At 40.7% G+C, this 19863-nt stretch overlaps 1 protein-coding gene across 1 annotated transcript in view; it reads right to left on the bottom strand.

The window, feature by feature from the left end:
* Positions 1 to 14815, bottom strand: part of LOC131573266 (guanine nucleotide-binding protein G(q) subunit alpha-like) — a 112282-nt gene extending 97467 nt beyond the window's left edge. The window contains exon 1 of the mRNA XM_058827052.1: positions 14672 to 14815. Within this exon, the coding sequence (XP_058683035.1) occupies positions 14672 to 14807 (136 nt within the window). The 5' untranslated portion in view covers positions 14808 to 14815. The remainder of the gene's footprint in view (positions 1 to 14671) is intronic.
* Positions 14816 to 19863: the final 5048 nt, after the last annotated feature.

Here is a 19863-nt window from a genome sequence, read left to right as displayed (position 1 = left end):
AAGAGGGCTAGGTGCTCTCTCGACTTCATAAGGAAACCTTTTCGCCAGAGTGTTCAGGCTGCATCTGCATCAGTACAGTGTCAAGTTCTGACCATGGCTGTGCTGACACTCATCTGAAAATTATGTAAGAACTTTCTGAGCTCCACAGGTACACAAGAAAACAGTCCCACAGGTAAGCAGTAGATCTATGCGCCTTAAATCCTCATTTTTGTAAGAATAAATCTATTCACGAAAGCGCTGACACCTAGATGAGGGAGGGTAACTGGAAGAAAGTACCCTGTAAGCATCCCAGACTATTCCAACTGCAGTCAAGCCCTGGAACATCCAGTTCTTCCTCAATTTTCAGAAGTGCTCACTTTCTAAGGATAAATCCAATTCCTCTGCAGAAGATGCTGAACTCCTTACAACAGACCTCTAGAGGCAGTGCTCCTCAAGGTACAACCTAAAGCTGCTTTCATATTTCACACAAGAGCTAAGCAGCTGCTACCAGCATTCACCAAGCACTGACCCTTACACAAAAGCACTGTGCATAGTCTGTATAGCCAGACAGCACTCCCAAGGTGGATGAGCCATGACCACTGCGCAGGCAGTACACAAGAGAAGCCTGCAGGTACTGAGGTGTAGGCACAGACTGATTCTGGTATCATTACACTGCACCCTATCTGGATGCAAGCAAGACCCTGCAAATACTTCAACGGGATTGCTCCCTTTAATGCTATTTAATAGAAATAATGACAGCAATATGGTACATGTGCCTGAAGTACACTCCATCTGATTAATTACTCTGAATCTTTTAAATTTTAAGTACCTAAACACCCAACATTTAACATCCTGACACACAGTTTAAACATTACTGTCTTATACCAGAAGGAAGCAGAAAAACCTGGAGATAAACTCCTGGAAAAGAATAGAACACATGACAGAGTTCTGGGCTGGGGACTAGTCCCTAGATTTCTGTGGAAGATGGAAGTTACAGAATTTGGGCAATTTCCATTGTTAAAAGAGGAAGACATTCTGAAAGGCAGGTTGATCAAAGATGTCAGAGTATCCTTGCACTGTTGAAAGTGAAGGGGGTGATGGGGAGGGCAGTGCACTTATTTAGCAAAAAAATCGAAGAGGGATTACAATTAAATGAATAACCAAATAATATGGAGAGGTTGAACTGTTTGTACAAATATTCTAGACAGGCAATAAACTCATAAAATTGCTGATGTATAGATGTCAATTTGAAAAAGGAGGTATAACTGAAGAAAGTATTTACCAAAGTTGAAGTTCAGTGGTTAGCTTTATTTCATACTTGAGAATTGGCTGGCAGCAGTGATCTTTATGATTTTGGTTTAAATTCTAATAGGGAAGAACAGAAAGGCCGATGCCATAGCAGATGACAGTAACAGGTATGACCGTCACACCTGACAGACTAGTCAAGTCAAGTGGGGCTTCTCTAGCGCTTTCCTGAAAAGGGGAAAGTATAATTTCCTAAGGCCATGTAACTGATGTAAAAGGCCTCAAGCAAATTACCTTGGTATTTCTTCAAGTTTAAAAATTGTGATTCCTAAACCAGAAAAGCACCATACAGAAATACCTCTTAAGAAATGGAGCATGTGTCGGAACCACAGTCAAAAGTAACTGCAGGAGCATATAATTATGACTGTACACCATTTGCCATGTGTAAACAAAAGAAGTTCAACACCAGTAGTAAAGGCACGTTATAAGCACACTGTGTTCATGACAGCTACTTTAGCAAAACCTGACAGAATTCAAAGTGTAAATAACTGGATTTAGATTTAAAACAGGAACAACCGGGAGTCATTTCAGAACATTTTATGAACTAACCCTAGACAGCCACAGTTATATGAAGAAAAAAGAAAAACAATAAACCAGCCTGGATAAGAGAGGAACTAAAAGAAAAGAATTTAAATAGGTAAGCCAAAAACATGGAAATCTCAACCATTTTTAAGAGAAAAAGTCAAATGAAGAGCTCTAGGGCTCCAAGTAAGACATCACTTTTTTTTTAATGACAAACCACACCGTTCCCTCATGAAACTGCTGCTGTAGAATACTTAATATTTATTAACACAGAAAAACACTCATGTAATTTTCAACTTTTTTTTCTTTCAGGGAAGCACAGACCACATTTGCAGTGACAATGAAAGGGTGTCCACTGAAGACCAACAACACAGAGGATTTATTCAAGTCAGAATGCCAGTCAGGGGGTCCAAAGATTTTAGAAGGACTGACTAGGAAGGCATACTGACTTGAAACTCTTGAACTACCACTCAAAAAAACCCCAAAGGGTGAAAAATGGGTGAGAGAAAGAGACTGCACACCAAGACCAATGGAGTTACAGTATTCAGATGGCTTGCTGCACAAAATCAGTGGTTTTGAAGAACTGAGCATCTGCTAAGCAACTGATCATACAACAGACCAACAAAACATGCATTCACTAACAGTTGTTTAAACAGTTAAGTAAGTAAACTACACAGGCAAAAGTCCTCAACAGACAACTGTCTTCCAAACAGGATCCCAACAACATTAAGACTTAAAAAAAACTTTAAAATCTTCACCCATGAGATAAAATAAAACATGAAATTATTACTGACAGTACTCGCAGGTGATGCAAAAGCTATGAACTGGTAAACAGTGATGATGCCATGATGCTGAAAACTGTATTAGAATAATCTGTAAAACAGAAAGAGGCAAATACTGTGTATCTATTAAATACAAACTTGTCAAGCAATGACTAAATCCACCCTAAAAATCAATTATTTAGAAAAGCATTTGAGTTACAGCAGTCATCTAAACATGAAGAGCTTAATGTCATGGCTCAGTAGGCTGTTACACTCCTTGAACACACTTCAATAGTCGTATTTCATCCAGAAGTACTTATAATAAAAAATACATACACATCACTGTTCAATTCTCATGATTGTACTTCAGTACTGACCTTGAATTACAAAGAAGTCAAAAAACAGATACAAAAACAATTAAAGGATCATAAAATCCACTCTACAGTTGCAAAGTTAGAACTGAACTATGGAACCATTCAGATTAAGCCTCAAGATACTGGATTATTTTCTTTCTGTCCTCTAAGTTGATAATAAGTATAATGCTCATGATTATGATGAGCTGAAAAAAACAACTATCAGTGCAGTTATTTTACTTCTTATACTTTACCTAATGTCAGAAAACAAATTCCATAATATATAAAGTAAGATCTTATCAGACAGGTCACTCACATTTTGTGCAACCATTTTGGTTAAAAAAACTACATACCATCCTCTCAAAACACACACACACAAAAAAGAAAACCTCATCATAAATACCCTCAAAAAGAAGCCTTTCCAAACCCACCAAAAATTCTGAGTTATTGAGCACAGTGTTATATACAATTAATATCACTATACCTAACTACAGTCTAGATTGGTAGGTTGAAATACTGTTTCAAGTAAGAGTTATACTCAATCAACAAATACACATTTGTCTTGCTTATGGCTCTGTTTTGACTACATCCCCAGAGTTTTGATCCTCTGTCTTCAGGAAAATAAAAAAAAGCAGCAAAGAAATGGGAAGGTATTAGAAAATTCCATGTCACTAAGCAGAAGTAGCTTGGTATCATGTAAACAAGACAAAACTGACACAGAAGGTGATCACATATTTCTGCAGCTATGGATTATTCTAGAAAATACTGTCAGTCCTTGAAAAGAACTAAAATATAAGGCAAAAGCATTACAAAGTATTTTCACGGTAGTTTTCCCCCACTTTTTTAAGCAATTCTAACAAAAGACCATGCCCTAGCAGCCTGACAAGTCATATAGTCATATATAGCAACTTTCCATAATTACGCATTAAAAAAGTCCCACCACATCTTAAACAACAAAAAGACAATCTCCTCCTTTACTGGTTTTATATTATTTAAAGGGAAAACTCCATAGACAAAAAATGCAATGCAAGTATTTAAATCTACCCTTCTCACTTTACTACATGAAGCTGTAGACCAAAAAAAGTCTGTAAATCAAAACATTCAGACAAAGCATTTTCTGTGAACAACCAAATGAAAACTGCACTAATAAAACCAATGTGATTGTAAATTTATAAAATAGAACAAACAAAAAAAAATAACCACAAGAATGTCATTACCCAGAGAATGTTTCTGCCATAAATTTCTCCAGGAAAACAATTTAAAGGTATACATACTAACTTCACTGTTCAGCATCAGAGGTTTGCATTTGGCGTAGGAATTACAGCCATAACTAAGCTATTAGCAAATTCTGCTCATGTTATTTGTGTAGTTTTGGTTCAAACATCACAATCTTCAGATTACTCTGAGTCTAGTTCTTAACCTTAATTCAATCTGATAATTAATAGGAATATATTATTATGTTGTGGAACCAAATACAGAACAAAATCAAAGTGAATCTGAATTCACTATTACCTTGCCTTGCAAGTAAAGGAAAGGATAAATGCAATTAAGTAAATGAACCCCAAGAGAACAAAAACTGTTCTGGGCAGAGACTGTTTCTGGATTTCTATGAACACCAACAGCATTAAAATCCAAGCTTAAAGGATTGTAAAACAAGCCATTTTACTTATGCTAACGGTGGGGTGGTGGGGCACTGGCATAGGTTGCCTAGAGAAGCTGTTCCATCTCTGGCAGTGTTCAAGGCCAGGCTGTATGGGGCACGGAGCAGCCCCGCCCAGTGCAAGGTGCAGCCCCTGGCACGGGGCTGGAACTTAAAGATCCTTTCCCACCCAAACTTTTGCTATTCCATGAAGCATGCTGTTAGTCTATTTAATGAAATACCGTAATTCTAATGAATCTTTGTTTTGTCTGCAGAAAATACCTAGTTTTACATATACATGAAAGCAAACTTACTCCCACATTGTCTGTTCTGCTTTTCTATGAAATAAGCTACTAAAGCAGAAGAGACAGTCACCTAAATGGAACCTATCTTTGCATCACTCAGACTAAATGTTTATTATCTCCTTTATCTCAGGACTGAATTGGTAAATAAATTAAACACAGACCAAAAAGAAACTGAACACCATACAGAAAAAATCTCATGTTATTTCTTTTCGCTACTCTCTCTTTACCAAGAAAAACAGAAGTACGTTTAGGTGCATTTTGCACTTTCATAGGGGGGAAAAAAAATACATGTATAAAGCACTTACAGCTATCAAGTTAGGAAGATGTACAACAGCTTAAACTTCGGGAAATCACTTATTACTACAGCAGTCCAATCATAGCATCACAGTGCAGTTTGGGCTGCAAGGTACCTTTAAAAATCATCTACGCCACCCACCACACCAGACTGCCCAAAGACCCCTCCAGCCTTGCCTTGTACTCTTCCAAGGAAAATACCCACATCCTTCCCTAAGCAGCCTGTTCCAGTGTCTCACCTGCCTCCCTGTAAAAGCTTTCTTCTGTGAGTCCAATCTCAATCTAGTCACTTTCAGTTCAAAACCATCACTTCTTATCCTCTGACAGACCCAGGTAAAAAGTTCTTTCTACAGCTTTCTTATATATACAACTGGTATATTGAAAGGCTGTTCCAAGGTCTCTCTGGCACCTTCTTTTCTCCTGACTGAAAAACCCACACTATCTCAGACTCTCTTTGTAAGAGGTGCTTCAGCTCTCTGATAATTTTTGTGGCTCTTTTCTGAGCTCTTTTCACTCTAGAAGTGTGTCCCTCTTGTGCTGATTATCATAGAGATGGATGCAGTTTTCCAGGTCCCACCATACAAGAATCACATCCCTTGTCCACCCAGCCAGACTTCTGATGCAGGCCTGGCTTTCCAGGTTTCACGTGTCTCAAGTCCAATTTTTCATTCACCTGTACCTCTAAGTCTTCCTGCACAGGGCTCTCAATCCTTTCATGTCCCACACTGTACTGATGTCGGGGGTTGTCCTAACCCACAGGCAACACACCCAGGACCTTGGACTTGGCCCTGGTGAACCTTGCTGAGGTTCCAATTTACCTTCCAACAAAGGTACCAACTATATCTCTCAGACTGGTGTCACCTGGAAATGTGCTGAGGCTGCAACTTCCCACTGCTTATATCATAATGAAGGTATTAAACAGTAATGTCCTTGAGGGACACCACTCATTACTGTTTCCACTTAGATATTAAACCATTGACCATAACTCCTTGGATGCAGCCATCATGTCATTTCTTCATTTCTTTATTCATCCAAGAATCTATCCATCCCACTTCCTTCACTCCAATTTAACAATAAGAATTTTGGGGAGGGACACCATATCAAAGGCCCTACAGAAGCCTAGACAGATGGTATCTTTACCTCTTCCTTTGTCCACTGATACAGTTACTCCACCATAGAAGGCCACAAGATCAGGCAGTTAGTCCTTCATGAGGCCTTACTGGCTGACTCTTGAATGAATACCTCACATCTTCCCTATGTTTCAACAGATGTTTAAAGACTATCTGTTCCACAATGTAAAGACCAGCCTGAGTTCTGTCTTGAGCTTTAACGTTGCCGAAGAGGCTTCCCCTACTTGAGGGGATTAAAAAAGCTTCTCAAGTGCTTGTCACAGAATTTTATACTAAATCCTTTTGCCATGACAGGTAATACTTGTAACTTCCCAGACCAAACCTTCCACAAAAAATCACTTAGAAGATGACTTACTGGACTAGGGGAATGGTAATGAGATAAACAGATTTTGATCTCTAAATCTTTTAATAATGGGCCAAGTCAGTCAGATACTGACTTGGCTCATTATTAAAAGAGAGTGACTTTGTGGCCTGCATTCTGGGATTAACTACTAATCCAATCACTGTTGAAGATGACCAGGTCCATACATCATAATCACCCCACAAGAAAATAAGCAGTCACAGGACATGTGAGATTCAAGTGGCATGAGTATTGTTGCTGTGTATGAAAACACTTCCAAGCATCAGGTTCTATTAACATACAAACAAGAAACTAAAAGAAGGAAAAGAGAATTTACCAGAGTTATTAAAATACAGGTATATGTCCTTTATTCTTTGGCCTTTTCTCCCCAGGACAACTACACAGCATCTCTGTTTCCAGGCTACTATTACTTTCCTTTTAAAAACAAACTAACATAAAACAAACTAACATAAACTAACATAAATACAAGTGATAAGTATTGTAAGAATCATTATTTTCCTTCCCAAAAGATTAACTGAGTTAAAACAAATTTTACAAAGGAGTATTCTGGGTTTGTTTTTAGTGTTCTTTTTTGCAAACCATCTTTGAAAGGTTTTACTATCAACATAAATATTTAATTTCAACACCATCTAGAGAGCACACTCCAAAAACACAAGCATCAGATCCTCCAAGTACCTGGACAGTTGTGTAAGAATCCATTCAAGATATCTACATTACAACTTTATTTTTCAGCATTTAATTTCAATTGCTTTTGCTACTCTCGTCTATAAGAATGAAAGGCACTTACAGTCCTTTGCAAATTCATTATCAGAGCAAAATATAAATTCCATACGTGATCATCAGTTTCCCAAGCCTGATCAGTTCCTAAAAACAAAGAACGATGGCATCTTTTCCAACTTCTGTGTGTTTTGCATTTTTCTGCCCTTCTGAATTAGCAGCTACCTCAGAAGCCTTCTGTTTGACTTTCCGGATGATACTGTTCACCCATAAATGTGGGCTGGAATACGTTTCAGCATTTTTTTTCAACATTCTCTAATGTAAGCAAGATAATGAACATGAACTACTTAGGAGTTAAAAACTCTCCTGTGGTGGGTTTATAGAACAAGGAAATAAAAGCAAATTCCCTTAACTCACAGAAATATTCTCATTCAGTGTACAGATTATTGACAAAGATTATCATTACAGCAATGAATTATCCAAGGACAAAGACGCTCATGCAAGTGTCTAGTGAGCATATAGCTCAGGTACAGTGACAGACATACTAACAAAACTAGATGGTACTGTATATTCTGTACCATAAGAATAAATACTATTATAATTAAAATATTTTTTCCTAAAGGATAACTTCAATGTGTACCTAAAATACATTCGCTGTATTATACCTTAGCTTTTAAATATTATCAAGAACAGGATCTCTTTAGGTTCATTTCATGTCTGTATAGAACTAAATGAGTAATTTCTACCTTAATTCCTGTTTTCTCAAAGAATCTCTAACAGGCTGACGTTCTTTCACATCCAGATACACCAAGTTCCTACAGAACGGAAACCTTATGGTATGGATTTAACTTAAAGGTGGCTAACCCTACCTGGGCGAACACTATTCTGATCCACATTTGCTAATATTTACCAAAATTTGACCTGTATTTTTCTGTAAACTTCAGAAGACTTAAGGATCTAACTGCACTCAGCTCTTTAGAGAAGAGAAGACTGCGGGTAGATGGGAAAAATATAACGTATTTCAAATTTTAACTGCCCTTTCCACAAATTCCCTTGGGAAAAACAAATCTTTCAAGAGCCTTTGGACAGCTGGGACTGAGTACCAAAGTACTTCAACAAGGACCAGAATGGCATTCTACATACAAAACAAAAGACAGATAATCAGTAAGAACAGGGCCTTGGGTAGAAATCTCATCCATGTACTCAGAGGCAAACAGACTCAGCTCTGCCGATGCAACAATGATATGGTCTTCTCAATTTAATGAATCACTAGTTGCTTTCACTTCCATAAATTTTCTAATGTTTTGTTGCTTATTCAAGCAATACATGTATTGCACACTATCTGCTTTCCACAGGGAGATGAGCTGAACCAACACAGAGCAGCTCACCTAAATCATACAGTTCATTAAAGTAGTTTGTCAGATGCCTTAACAGATTGACAAAGGAGGAATATTGCTTGGTGGAGTTTCTTTTTGTTTTTGGAATACCCACATCACCTTCTTAAACACCAGAATGAAATGAACAGCAGTACTCTTCTGTTGGCAACTGCATCTGCATCATGGTTCTGGGATAAAACTCTGCATTACTGATAAACAGTAAGTAGAGTGTACAAATTAGGTAGTTTCAATATTCCATGCCATTTGTCCTTTGAAAGCTTACAGAGGACAAAAATCTGTAGACAATCACACTTCAGTTGTGTCTCAGTATCAGCACTACTTACTGAGGGAACAATGTGCTTTCAGAACATTTCAGATTTAAACTTTAGTTTAGCCTGAATAAACATTTTTGCTATTCCTAGAACTCTCCCAGTAGCTTTCAAAACTTGTAACTTCTAAAACTTTGATATCTCTTGGACTTCTCTCTTCCAGTTTTAATACAGCTAATGTCTTTGCACAGAGTTAATGATATGTAAAACCTGCAGCATGCTTCCTTCTTTTTGGCCAACACCCTGTGTATGGCTTCCTAGTGTTTCCTATATGCTAATTCCTCCCTTATTTTCTCCTGCTTTCCTGCTCTTTGTTCTTGCCAGGTTTGATAATTATAGTAAATAACTGTAAAAAATTCCATAATTTCATCAGGAACAGCTGTTTATACACAGTTCCATTTGTGTACAAGAACACGGTTGCATTTGTGTACAAGAACATATCTTCTTCAGTCTTCTACCATTCAGGTTAAGGAAGCTGGTAGAAAAAAATATTTTTCTTAAAGCATTCTATTGCTGCAACAAAGCTAATCACCATTACTCGGACATCTACCTTACTTTATTTCACACCTCTCTGTGATTAGTTGTGCAGAGATTGCAAGGTAGTGCTTTCCCCTATGAAATTGTTGTTACCACCATACAACAACAAAATTAATTTGAAGCAACTAGAGGAGCAGAATTATTATTTCTTCATTTTGCAGCACACACACAAATGCCCATTCTCCAAAGATTTCTCTGCTCAGCATATATTTTTCATCCTACATTTATTCAACATTGTTTGTCAGTGTAACATACAAATTAGGGGTCGCTTGGCTCTTTTACATGTAAATAAAGCTAAATCAGTCTGATTTCTTTAACTGCTCAGACCCTCCGCTAGTTCTTATGAACTTTGGTGGGTGCAGACCCCTTATCAAGTAGTAAAAAAAAAAGAGCAGCCTTTTTAATGGCTGCACACATGTATCCTTAAATGTTCCTAAATATTTTCTGAAGATATGTACTTCAGACTATCATGCATATCCAAATGATGATTTGTGTTTTCCTACTCCACAAAAACAGATGTTCTATATATGGACGTATTTGTGTATATGAGAATACATCAAGGTGTTAATACATACAGAATGAAATTATATTTCCTTAGAAACAGCTTCTGTTAAATAAGATATATTTACCTATCTAGTGTCAGTATGTATGAAGATGCAAGTTAATTATTTGTTCATTTTACAGTAGTAAATATGCACTGTGTTAATTAGCTAAAATTGTTTGAACGAATTCAGTGTGAGTAGGGCAGATTGATAAAAATACAAGTTACAAGAAAAATAAGGAAGCTTGTTTCTCCAGCTGAAGTTATATGAAACAAGAGTCTGCCATTGTTGGCTTAATGGACCCATTTCCTCTTCAATGTATCTACACAAAGTCTGCCTCTTTGTGACTACACCAAGTTCTGCATGTTCAACATCTAATTCTGTTGACACGAGTTTAAAAAATAATTCATATATTCATCTTATGTTCAAAAGAGTCTTTTGGCCTAAGATTTACTGCTGTTCATGCCAATTCAAATGGCTTATCATCCATTTACTTTCTGTGCTACAGCACTGAGAATAGAAAGACACTTGAATCAAAGCAAGTCTCTTCACTAACACATTCACTATCTTCAACATAAGAAGCACCTAACTCTTAAAAAAACATGCTTTGCATGCAACACAATACCAACCAATATGCTGCAAAAAAATAGCCCTGTCACACACATCTCCTGTACCTAATCTGGCCAGGGCTCACAGACACATAGGCATAGCTAGCACAACACTTTGCAGATTATTTTCTTAGATACTCAAGGCATTTCTCAGCAAGAAAATAGTATACAATATTAATGTATAGAGTCTACAGGCAGACTATGTCCAGGACTGATGGTTTATGGCTACAACCTGTCATACAGGCTCAAATGCTGCTTTTTCTGAGTCCCTGGAAAATGTACATGGATGGCAGGAAAAAATTATACGTGGAAGTTTTTAAAAAAACTTACATACCTAAGTATATAGCTTATACTACTTAAATATAAGTATGCACATAAATGCTTAAAAAAAAAGCATGCAGAGCACAGTGGCATAGGTGAATATGAAACGTAAGAACACCTCTTCATTTTCTCCCCTAATTATAAAAACAATGTGTTTTTATAGCTAACAGCAAACGATGGATATTAACAACTGTAAGCTCTGGAGAACAATCACAGGGTTTTACAAAGTGTTCAGCAGTAATGACATCCAGAATATCTGAAAAATACAGATGTAAACCAAATTCGGTGGAAGACTGCATTTGCTCCAAAGTGTCTCAAAACACTACAGCCAAGTTGTGCTAGCTGAAGCTACTAGAATGCAATATGCTTCAGTGCATATTTATGGATTCTGTCTTTCCACAATTACAATTGTGAAAAAAAAAAACCAAAACACTTTGTCCTGTTCTAACATGTTAAAAAAAAAATTCAAGTAATGATGTACAAAAGAATACCTAAAAGTATAATGTTTAATGTGTAAAATTTAAATGTTTAATCAAAGAGTGTTTATTTTTAAACTAATACCAAAAATAATCTTAGCAAACAGTAAAAGTTTTACACAAATTACTTCAGATTTTGAATTACTTCAGATTTTGAACTCTTTGATTTCATGAAAAGTAAAAAAGATATCATGAGCACATTAAAAGCAGTGTGTGTGTGCTTGTGTGTGTCAGAGACAATTACAAGGAACATAAGCATCCAAGAAGGCATTGTGTCTTTCACGAGTTAAGGAGGAAAAAACCCTTTTCCTCTGAACAAAAAAGATTAATTTTTTCTTTATGCTTGCTACATAAAGAAAATGTATTTTCTTTAAAAAAATCTTGCATTTTTATGCGTGTACACTTAATTTTTAAGCAAGTGTAATAATAAAACAACCTAGCACAGATACACTTCCTTTGTGCCTTGAAAGGTCGATAATACCTTCCACTTTGCATTTGCAACTAGTCTGAAGAACATGCACAGTCACTTAACAAGGCTCAGCTTAAACTGCATTAGTATGCTTTTTACAAGTCAAAGAATATTCCTTAGTCCCATATTTAAAAACCCTTAACATGCTTAGGTTTTTCAGACCCACAATACTTAAGAGAGTAGGACTGAGAAACTGGCACTTCCAAAAAAGAGAAAAAAAAATAAAAAGTTAAACATGTTTGCTTATGCTTACATAAAACTAAAGAGCACTAGTGATTTTCCTCCTAAAAATGAAGGTAAAGAGATGAAATGGGACAGTAAACATCTATTCAGTACTAAAAAAAAAAATCAAATTATTTTAAGCATGTTCAGATGGCTTTCATGATACCAGCCTCACCATTTTTAATGAATATATTTTGATTTGAAAATGTTTTTTTTCTGTCTCATAACCATGTGAATGGCCCATACAGACAACAAACTTAGTAGCTGAGCAATTGCTTATGCTGGGGAAGCATGAAAGAGACAAAAAAAAAAAAAAGTGCTCTAAGGTACTTAAAATAAACCTACTTATGAAATTAGTTTCCCTGAAATTCTTTTAGAAATTGAAACTTCTGTGCAAATCAAGACACCAAGAGTTGTTCACTACACACTGCATATCACACGACAAGATCATTACGTGTTAATCCAAATGTGCACATACAGTTTCAGCCAAACATATGACAGAGGCTGACAAAACACAAGACAAAAAATGTATGCACAGTAACAATTTCTGTACTGGTTTTATTACTCAGATACATAGATGTGCTGTTAAGTACATGCAGCCAAAAGCTCACCCCTCTAGATCTCTAGTACATCATGCCTCCACTTTCACAAGCCCGTTGGAACACTTAGCTGGCATTGATGATGAACACAGAAATCCTTTATACAGGAGTTCAGTAGAGTTTTCCCTAATTCATCCTATGGGTTGGCTTCTCCCCTGTTCTGCAAATCACCACACATTATCTGGTCCAAAACAATGTCATAACTGGACTCCAGTCTACCACCACCTACCCCAATACTTCATGTTAGTGGTGGGAGGACCTTGCAAAGCAGCTCAAGTTCTGCATTCCTAACTGCAGAAGTGAATCTCTGAATTTCTTCTCTAGGTAATAGATATCAGTCTCATTCAGTGAATTTCATATATTTCTGAAAATCTGAAAGAAGCCTCCAGCACTACTGTAAGAGAAATCAAGAATATACAGAAAAAAATCTGGACCAAGTAACACATCAAATGTATGAACTGCCTCTCCTGAAGCGAGTGTCTATCATTAATCATACTTAGACATCCCTAATATTAAGTGAGGGCAATCTATTTTATCTTTTTTGTGAATCTTGAAAGTCACACCATGCACTGCCATATACCAAAATGAGGCCAAAATCCGACAGAACATTATTACTGTGAGTGCTGCATCCATGTCCACTGCTTCTCTCCCAGACCAGTTATGAGACCCCAACCTTCTGTGTATCCAGAAGATAACCTTTATGCAATTGCATATTCATACGGGAGCACTAAAATGTATTCAAACTTTTCCTTTCAACTTGCCTTATCTCATTGAAGAGGCAGTTTACTTCCCCAGTATAAATCACTACTTCCACATACACGGCCCAAGAAAAAAAAAATCTTCCCTGTAAACATCCCACATCCATTTGGAACATACTCACTCCTCCACACACCAGACAGTAGTGCAAAAATACTTAAAGGCCTATGAGACCAGGCAGGAACTATTACCAGGGAGCTAAGCGACCTAGTGCATCACACTGGACATGGGCAGGCACATTTTAATTTGAAAGCCTTATTTTAACGTAAGTCAAATTTCTATTAGGTAAATGCCGCCTCTGCATACTAGCATCTCTAAAATAGAAACCTCCGTTATAATTAAAGAGAAATTATACAGTTAGTTGATTTTATTTCCTGACCAGTGGGTGTATTCCAACGGTATCAAAGATCCTGCACACTTCAGGTTACCCCTCAGCTTGGCATGTGCATCTGGGCCTTTGTGGTTCCCTTTCCTTTACAGAAACCGGCGCACAAGCTGAGCACAAGCCCCTTATCCCACTGTACCTCATTAAATAAAAATCACAGTAAAAAATGCAACCGGTGAGCTAACGGCCTTCCCGAACCTCACGGAACAATGCAGATATCACACCCGCCACCATCGACCTGCACAGTGACTCCCCCTGCGAATCCCTTCCTTAATCCGCTTCGCTACCGTCGCTGTCCCACACACATCGACATTTGACCCTCGTCCCGCAGCCCCCTCACTCACCAGCCTCCGTTCCCTCTCCATTTTGGAAGGCCGCTTCCCGTTCCACACCAAACCCACCCGCCGATGATGCCCGCGGGCGGGCACACACGCCCCGTTCCCCGCGGCGGGGGCTCGGCCTGCGGCTACCCTCGGCGGGGGCGACGAGCGCCCACAGGTACCGCGGGCATTGTCGCTGCCTCCCCATCCCCGCCGCCGGGTGCCTGCGCCCCGGCAAAGACCACGCCGGCGGCGATGCCCGGGCTGCAGCCCGGTGGCACCTGGGGCGTGCGCACCGGCGGCGGCCCGAAGCGAGCGGCCCCAGGCGAGCGGCCCGAGGCGAGCAGAGGAAGCCCCGCACTCACCCAGCAGCAGCAGCTTCAGCTCGCGGCGGGCGTCCCGCTTGTCCCGACGCAGCTGCCGCTCGATCTCGTCGTTGATCCGCCGGGCTTCCTTGGCTTCCTCGCTCAGGCAGCACGCCATGATGGACTCCAGAGTCATTCTTCCTAACTGGTTCAGACACAGCCCCCACCCCCCCTAAACCCGCACGCACACTCGCACCCCGCCGCCGCTCCGGCCCCGGGGGGCACAGGCGCTCTCCGAGAGCCCGGGGGCCGCCGCAGGGCAGGCGTGCAGGCAGAGCAGCCTCGATGCCACAGAGGGGTAAGAAGAAAGGCAGGGCCGCTGGCGGCGCGGATCCCCGCTCCCTGCCGCTGCCAACTCCTCCTCTCCTCTAAATCATGCACCGAACAACATGGAAACATGCACCGCGGCAGCAGCAGCAGCGCTACCCAGCCGAGCCGCCCCTCGCCCCGCTGCTCCCCTTCTCTCGCCGCCGCCCGCAGCCTGCGCGGTCCCCAAGTGTCCCTGGCGGCCGCCGACACCCCCGCCGCCCTCCGACGCGACCACCCCACCCGCCGTGGAACCGCTAATGCCCACTAATCCCTCCCCCGCCCCGCACACGCACACATCTCCCTGCCGCTCCCCGCCCCCGGAGCGGGAGCCCGGCTCCTGCGGGGTGGGCGAGACCGCCGCTGCCCGGCAGGAAGAGCTTCCCCACGGCCGCTCCTCCTTCCCGCTGCCTCCGCGGCTCGCCCTTCCAAGGGGGGGGAGAAGGGGGGAGGTGGTGGTGAGGGAAAGCGGAGCTCGCTGTCAGGGAGCTGCCGCTGTTCGGCTCCGCTCGGCTCGGCCCTGCCCGCGTTGCCGACAGAACAGCGGAAAGGGAAGCGAGTGCACTAGCAGGGGTCGAGTTCGACCGGCTTTTAAATGGTTGGGCTCCGCGGGCGTGGTGCGGCAGGAATATGGCGGCCCGTCTCCCGCCGCTGCTCCCGCTCTCTCTCCGCCCCGCTGCGCGGTGGGGGCGAGCGCCCGGGGCAGCCGAGCCCCCGCCCGCGCTGTGCCGCCCCCCAGGGCCACCCCTCCCGCCCTGCGACGGCGGACGAGAGCCGAGGAGGCGGTGCGGGGAGAGACTGAAGGGATTGTCACACCAAATGGCTGCGAGGAACTGTGCCTGCTCCAGTTTGTCCTGCCGGGCAGCGCCTTCCCTAACGCCGTGTTTGCTTTCGCTTCTTTATTTTTCAGTCGTGGGCACACATTTTTATTCGGTTCCCATTCTAGGAGAGATGAGTTGGGTTGGCAGGGACTGGCGGAAAATGTGGCCGGCTGAAAGGAAGGAAGGAAGGAAGGAAGGAAGGAATAAGGAGACGAAAATGCCTTTTCCACCTTTGGCCGGAATGGGAAGACATACTCACACGGTCAGGCACCCGGAAGGTTTAGCGCCCTGACTCCCTGCTGGGAAGGCAAAGCCGTGCGTTCCGCACGAACGCGCTGGGACACCCCACGGAACGCCACCGGTGTGGCCGATACTCGGCTGCGGTGAGTTCTATTCGCCCCAGCCCCTGCCGCAGGCCCAGTCCCTGGAAAGCCGTCCCCACCTAGCTCTCGGTAGCCCCCAGAGTGATGGCATACAATCGAGTAGAATGCACTGATGCACCTTCTAGTTTTTGTGAATTCATAAACTCTTCACAGAATTCCCACACCTGCGCTTTCCTTGGCCACCTCCATTTCAAGCTACTTGTATCTAGGAATGTTGCCAAATCGGCTGTGAATCTGCTACTAGCCTAGGTAATGGGAAGAAAGGCACATCACTTTCTGTCTTCTAGCTCCATGTCTGATACCTCGCCAGCACCTGCTGACATCTGTTTTGAAATTCATATGCTCTTTCTTAAAAGCTTCCATATGTACTGACAAAATTATTTAAGTAAGGTCTGCCATAAAGAGTAAGACAATGAGGGAATTAAGAATAAACATAAAAGAATAAAACAATCAGGAAAATAATATGTTCAGTCAATTTTTTAGAGCATGAACAGAATCGTTGCTTAAAAAAATGCATGATTTCCACATGGATCTATATTGTACTGCTATATATAATGTATAAAACTGGTTGATTCAACTTGGAATCTTTTCTCTTTATTCCATTCAATGACTTTTAGTCAAAATTGGATAGTTCCAGCTATTAAGAATAGATTATATTTCATTCAAAGCATATTCTCTCTTTTAAAACCCGTATGTAAGATATAAATGTATCTATGTATTCACCTGTATTGTGTTCTTGTCCCAGATGCATTAATATTACATGCAATTAAGATTTCTAAAGTGCCAACACTGAATTACAGAGAGAACAAGTAACAAAAAAGAGAGGAGGTTACTTCAAGAAAATAATTATCAGTTTTTTTCCAGATAATTACTTAAGTTTTCTTCTAAATGCCAGAGTCCAAAAGAGTAAAGGTGAATGCATGGTAAAGCTCACAAGAAATACTTGCTGGATGTTTTGTACATTGTGTCCAAATCCACAGCAATCTCCAGGAATCACTTCTTGAAAAAAGTTAGGACCTGTTAGGAACAGGTCAATGACTTTCCAACCTTTAGGTAAACAGAATCAACATCCTCTCCAAAACTGAAGGTACACTGTTCTAATAAAAACTGTAATAGTCTGCAATGGAAGAAGTTAGACTAAACTTTCTTAACTGTTTTATATGCTCAGTATAGAAGGCATATAGAAGATGTTAAATGCAGAACTGTCATTTAATTTTGCATTTTTAATGAGAGAAGACACCCCACTGACTATAACTGTAATCTTTATGTACCACTTCTATTGATATAACTGGATTTCAAATATTTACAGAATAGATGTCTTCAGATTTTTAATGGCTGAGCCATCTACTCCTGAATATGGCATCAGCAGATAGCTATTATACACTGTTTTACTCATTTGCTTCATGACTAAGTGGAAGTCAGCAGAATCCCATTATGGACAATTACATGATAATAAACCTATGAGGAAATTTCTTTCCAGACCTCAATTCCATAATGGTTGGCATTTGTTTTGAAATGTGAAACATCCTTTATAAATATTTTATCCTAATAACAACTATCAGTAAATGACAGAAATCTTTCTTGCCCATACGGGTAATTATTATCCATAGATACTATCCATACTGTTACCCAATCCTGGACAGATACTTCCTGATAAGCCTCCCTATAGCACTAGTATCATATTCCTCTATCCAAGCGGTCTTCACTGCATGGCTCATCCCAACCCATTGCTTGTGAAAAGTTTTAATGTTGCTTACTGCCATGGGAAATTAAAAGTGAGACTGACAGAGGGAGAAAAGATGGTATAAAACACCTTGTGTCCTTGGTCTTCTTACTAATAAGACAATAAAAATTTGGAAACTACCACTATGTTTTATCATGTCTGTAACATTCTTTGCAGTAATCTACCCCAGTTTTCAATTTCTTCCTTCCATATGCCTGAAGATATTTACTGTCACTGTCCTCTGTCTCTTCTGCCTAAGACAGGTTTCCTGTAATGTTTTGACAGGTTCCAAATGGTATCTGAACTTGGTACTCACATGGCAGTAAAACAGAAGATTGTGTATAGCAACATTACAGGACTTTCATAATTAGTAAGCCTCCCATCTTAAGCAATGGGATATCTTTTGAGTGCTTTTTGGTTGCCATTGTGCATTAAGAAGATACTTGCACAGTGTTATGCATAGGTACATCCCAGTCTTGTTTGTGAATGCTTCCAGTAAATTTGGAGGCAAATTATCCTTCCAGTATGCCCTCCTAATCAGTTTCTTTGTTTGGGTTGTTTGTTTTGTTCTTTGTTTGTGGGGTTTTTTGTTTGTTTATTTCTTTTTCTAAGGGAAATAAAAAACCCAAATAAAATGTGGCTGCTGTTCCTCTGCTGTTAAATGAACAGCATCCAGTATTTGCGATTTCCTTCAACTGATATGCATTTGTTCCAGTGTGTGTAGTTTTGACAAATTATCTTCTGAATGTTTCTCAGTGTTACGTATTTCAAAGCAAAAGGTGCCCGCCAAGGTGCTAAGGTACAGGCTAAAGACTGTGAAAGAGTTAAACCCCCCACCCCCCGCGTCTTTTCACTTGATTTGTGTGGAATTTTAGAAAATTCTTTCCTTCTACCTGTTTGCATGTTAAGCTTCTTATGGATGACCCATCTCTGAAAAAGCTCAAGTATTTTTCGAAACGCTTTTGTTCTTCAGACGCATCTCTTTAATATTACTTTTCCCCGCGGCAGCAGAGGGGTGTTGTGCGGAGCAGCGCCTGTGGCACCCCCGCCGTGCCCCCCAAGCGCGGCGCGGCGCGGGGCGCGCCCCGGGCCGAGCGCGCCGCACCGGGAGCCAGCATTGTCCGTCACAGCGCTCCCGGTGCGGCGCGCCCGGCCGTGCGCGTCCCGCAGCGCGCTGCGCTTGGGGGGCACGGCGGGGGTGCCACAGGCGCAGGACAGGCTGCCAGCCGCATGATTTGGCCCCCTAACTGTGCGCGGAACTGATCTGGTGTATTGTGTTGGGTGGGAATTTTTTTGGTCGTTAGGATTTTTTTGGTTGGTTGGCTGCTTGCTTGCTTGCTTGACTGGGTATTTTCCCAGAGTTTGCTGTTAGTTTAAGGATTTGCATTGTCTTTCACAAAGTTTCAGTTGACCCTTCAGTCCTTCTCATGGAAAACGTCTAGTAGGCACAGTGTGATCCAGACCACCACTTCTGTGGGAATAAGCTGCTGGATCACCTGCATAAGCCAGTTGTTCCTGTATTGTTCTACACAAGTGTGGTGGAACAGGATCATAAATTTCAACCCTGAAAAAAACCACAAACCCAAAACAAAGCAAAAAAGTCTCACCACACTTGACATAGCCACATGACACAAATTACATTAATAAATTGGTAGAGTATGAGCTGATACTGCAGTGTATGGCTACTCACTGAAATGGAATACCTAATTCTTCAGTGTTGGCACCTGCTGTTTCTCTGATTACTTTTGTCCTATTGTATTACTTTTGCCATGAAATGAATGCTAATTATGGATCCTTATTTGTATTTTTATTGTTTGACAGTTATATAGGTTAAAATCTCCTCCCAAATGTTTCAGTAAAGCTTGTGATTAACTATTCAGCCCAGGATATATCATGGGGGATACTAATCTTCCACCTCTGTGACATAAATTATAAGTTCATATTTTGGCATCATAGAAA

This window comes from Poecile atricapillus, chromosome Z (assembly GCF_030490865.1).
Source record: "Poecile atricapillus isolate bPoeAtr1 chromosome Z, bPoeAtr1.hap1, whole genome shotgun sequence".
Lineage (NCBI taxonomy): Eukaryota > Metazoa > Chordata > Aves > Passeriformes > Paridae > Poecile > Poecile atricapillus.
The sequence above is the reverse complement of the archived record's forward strand: the minus strand, read 5'-3'. Positions and strand labels throughout refer to the sequence as shown.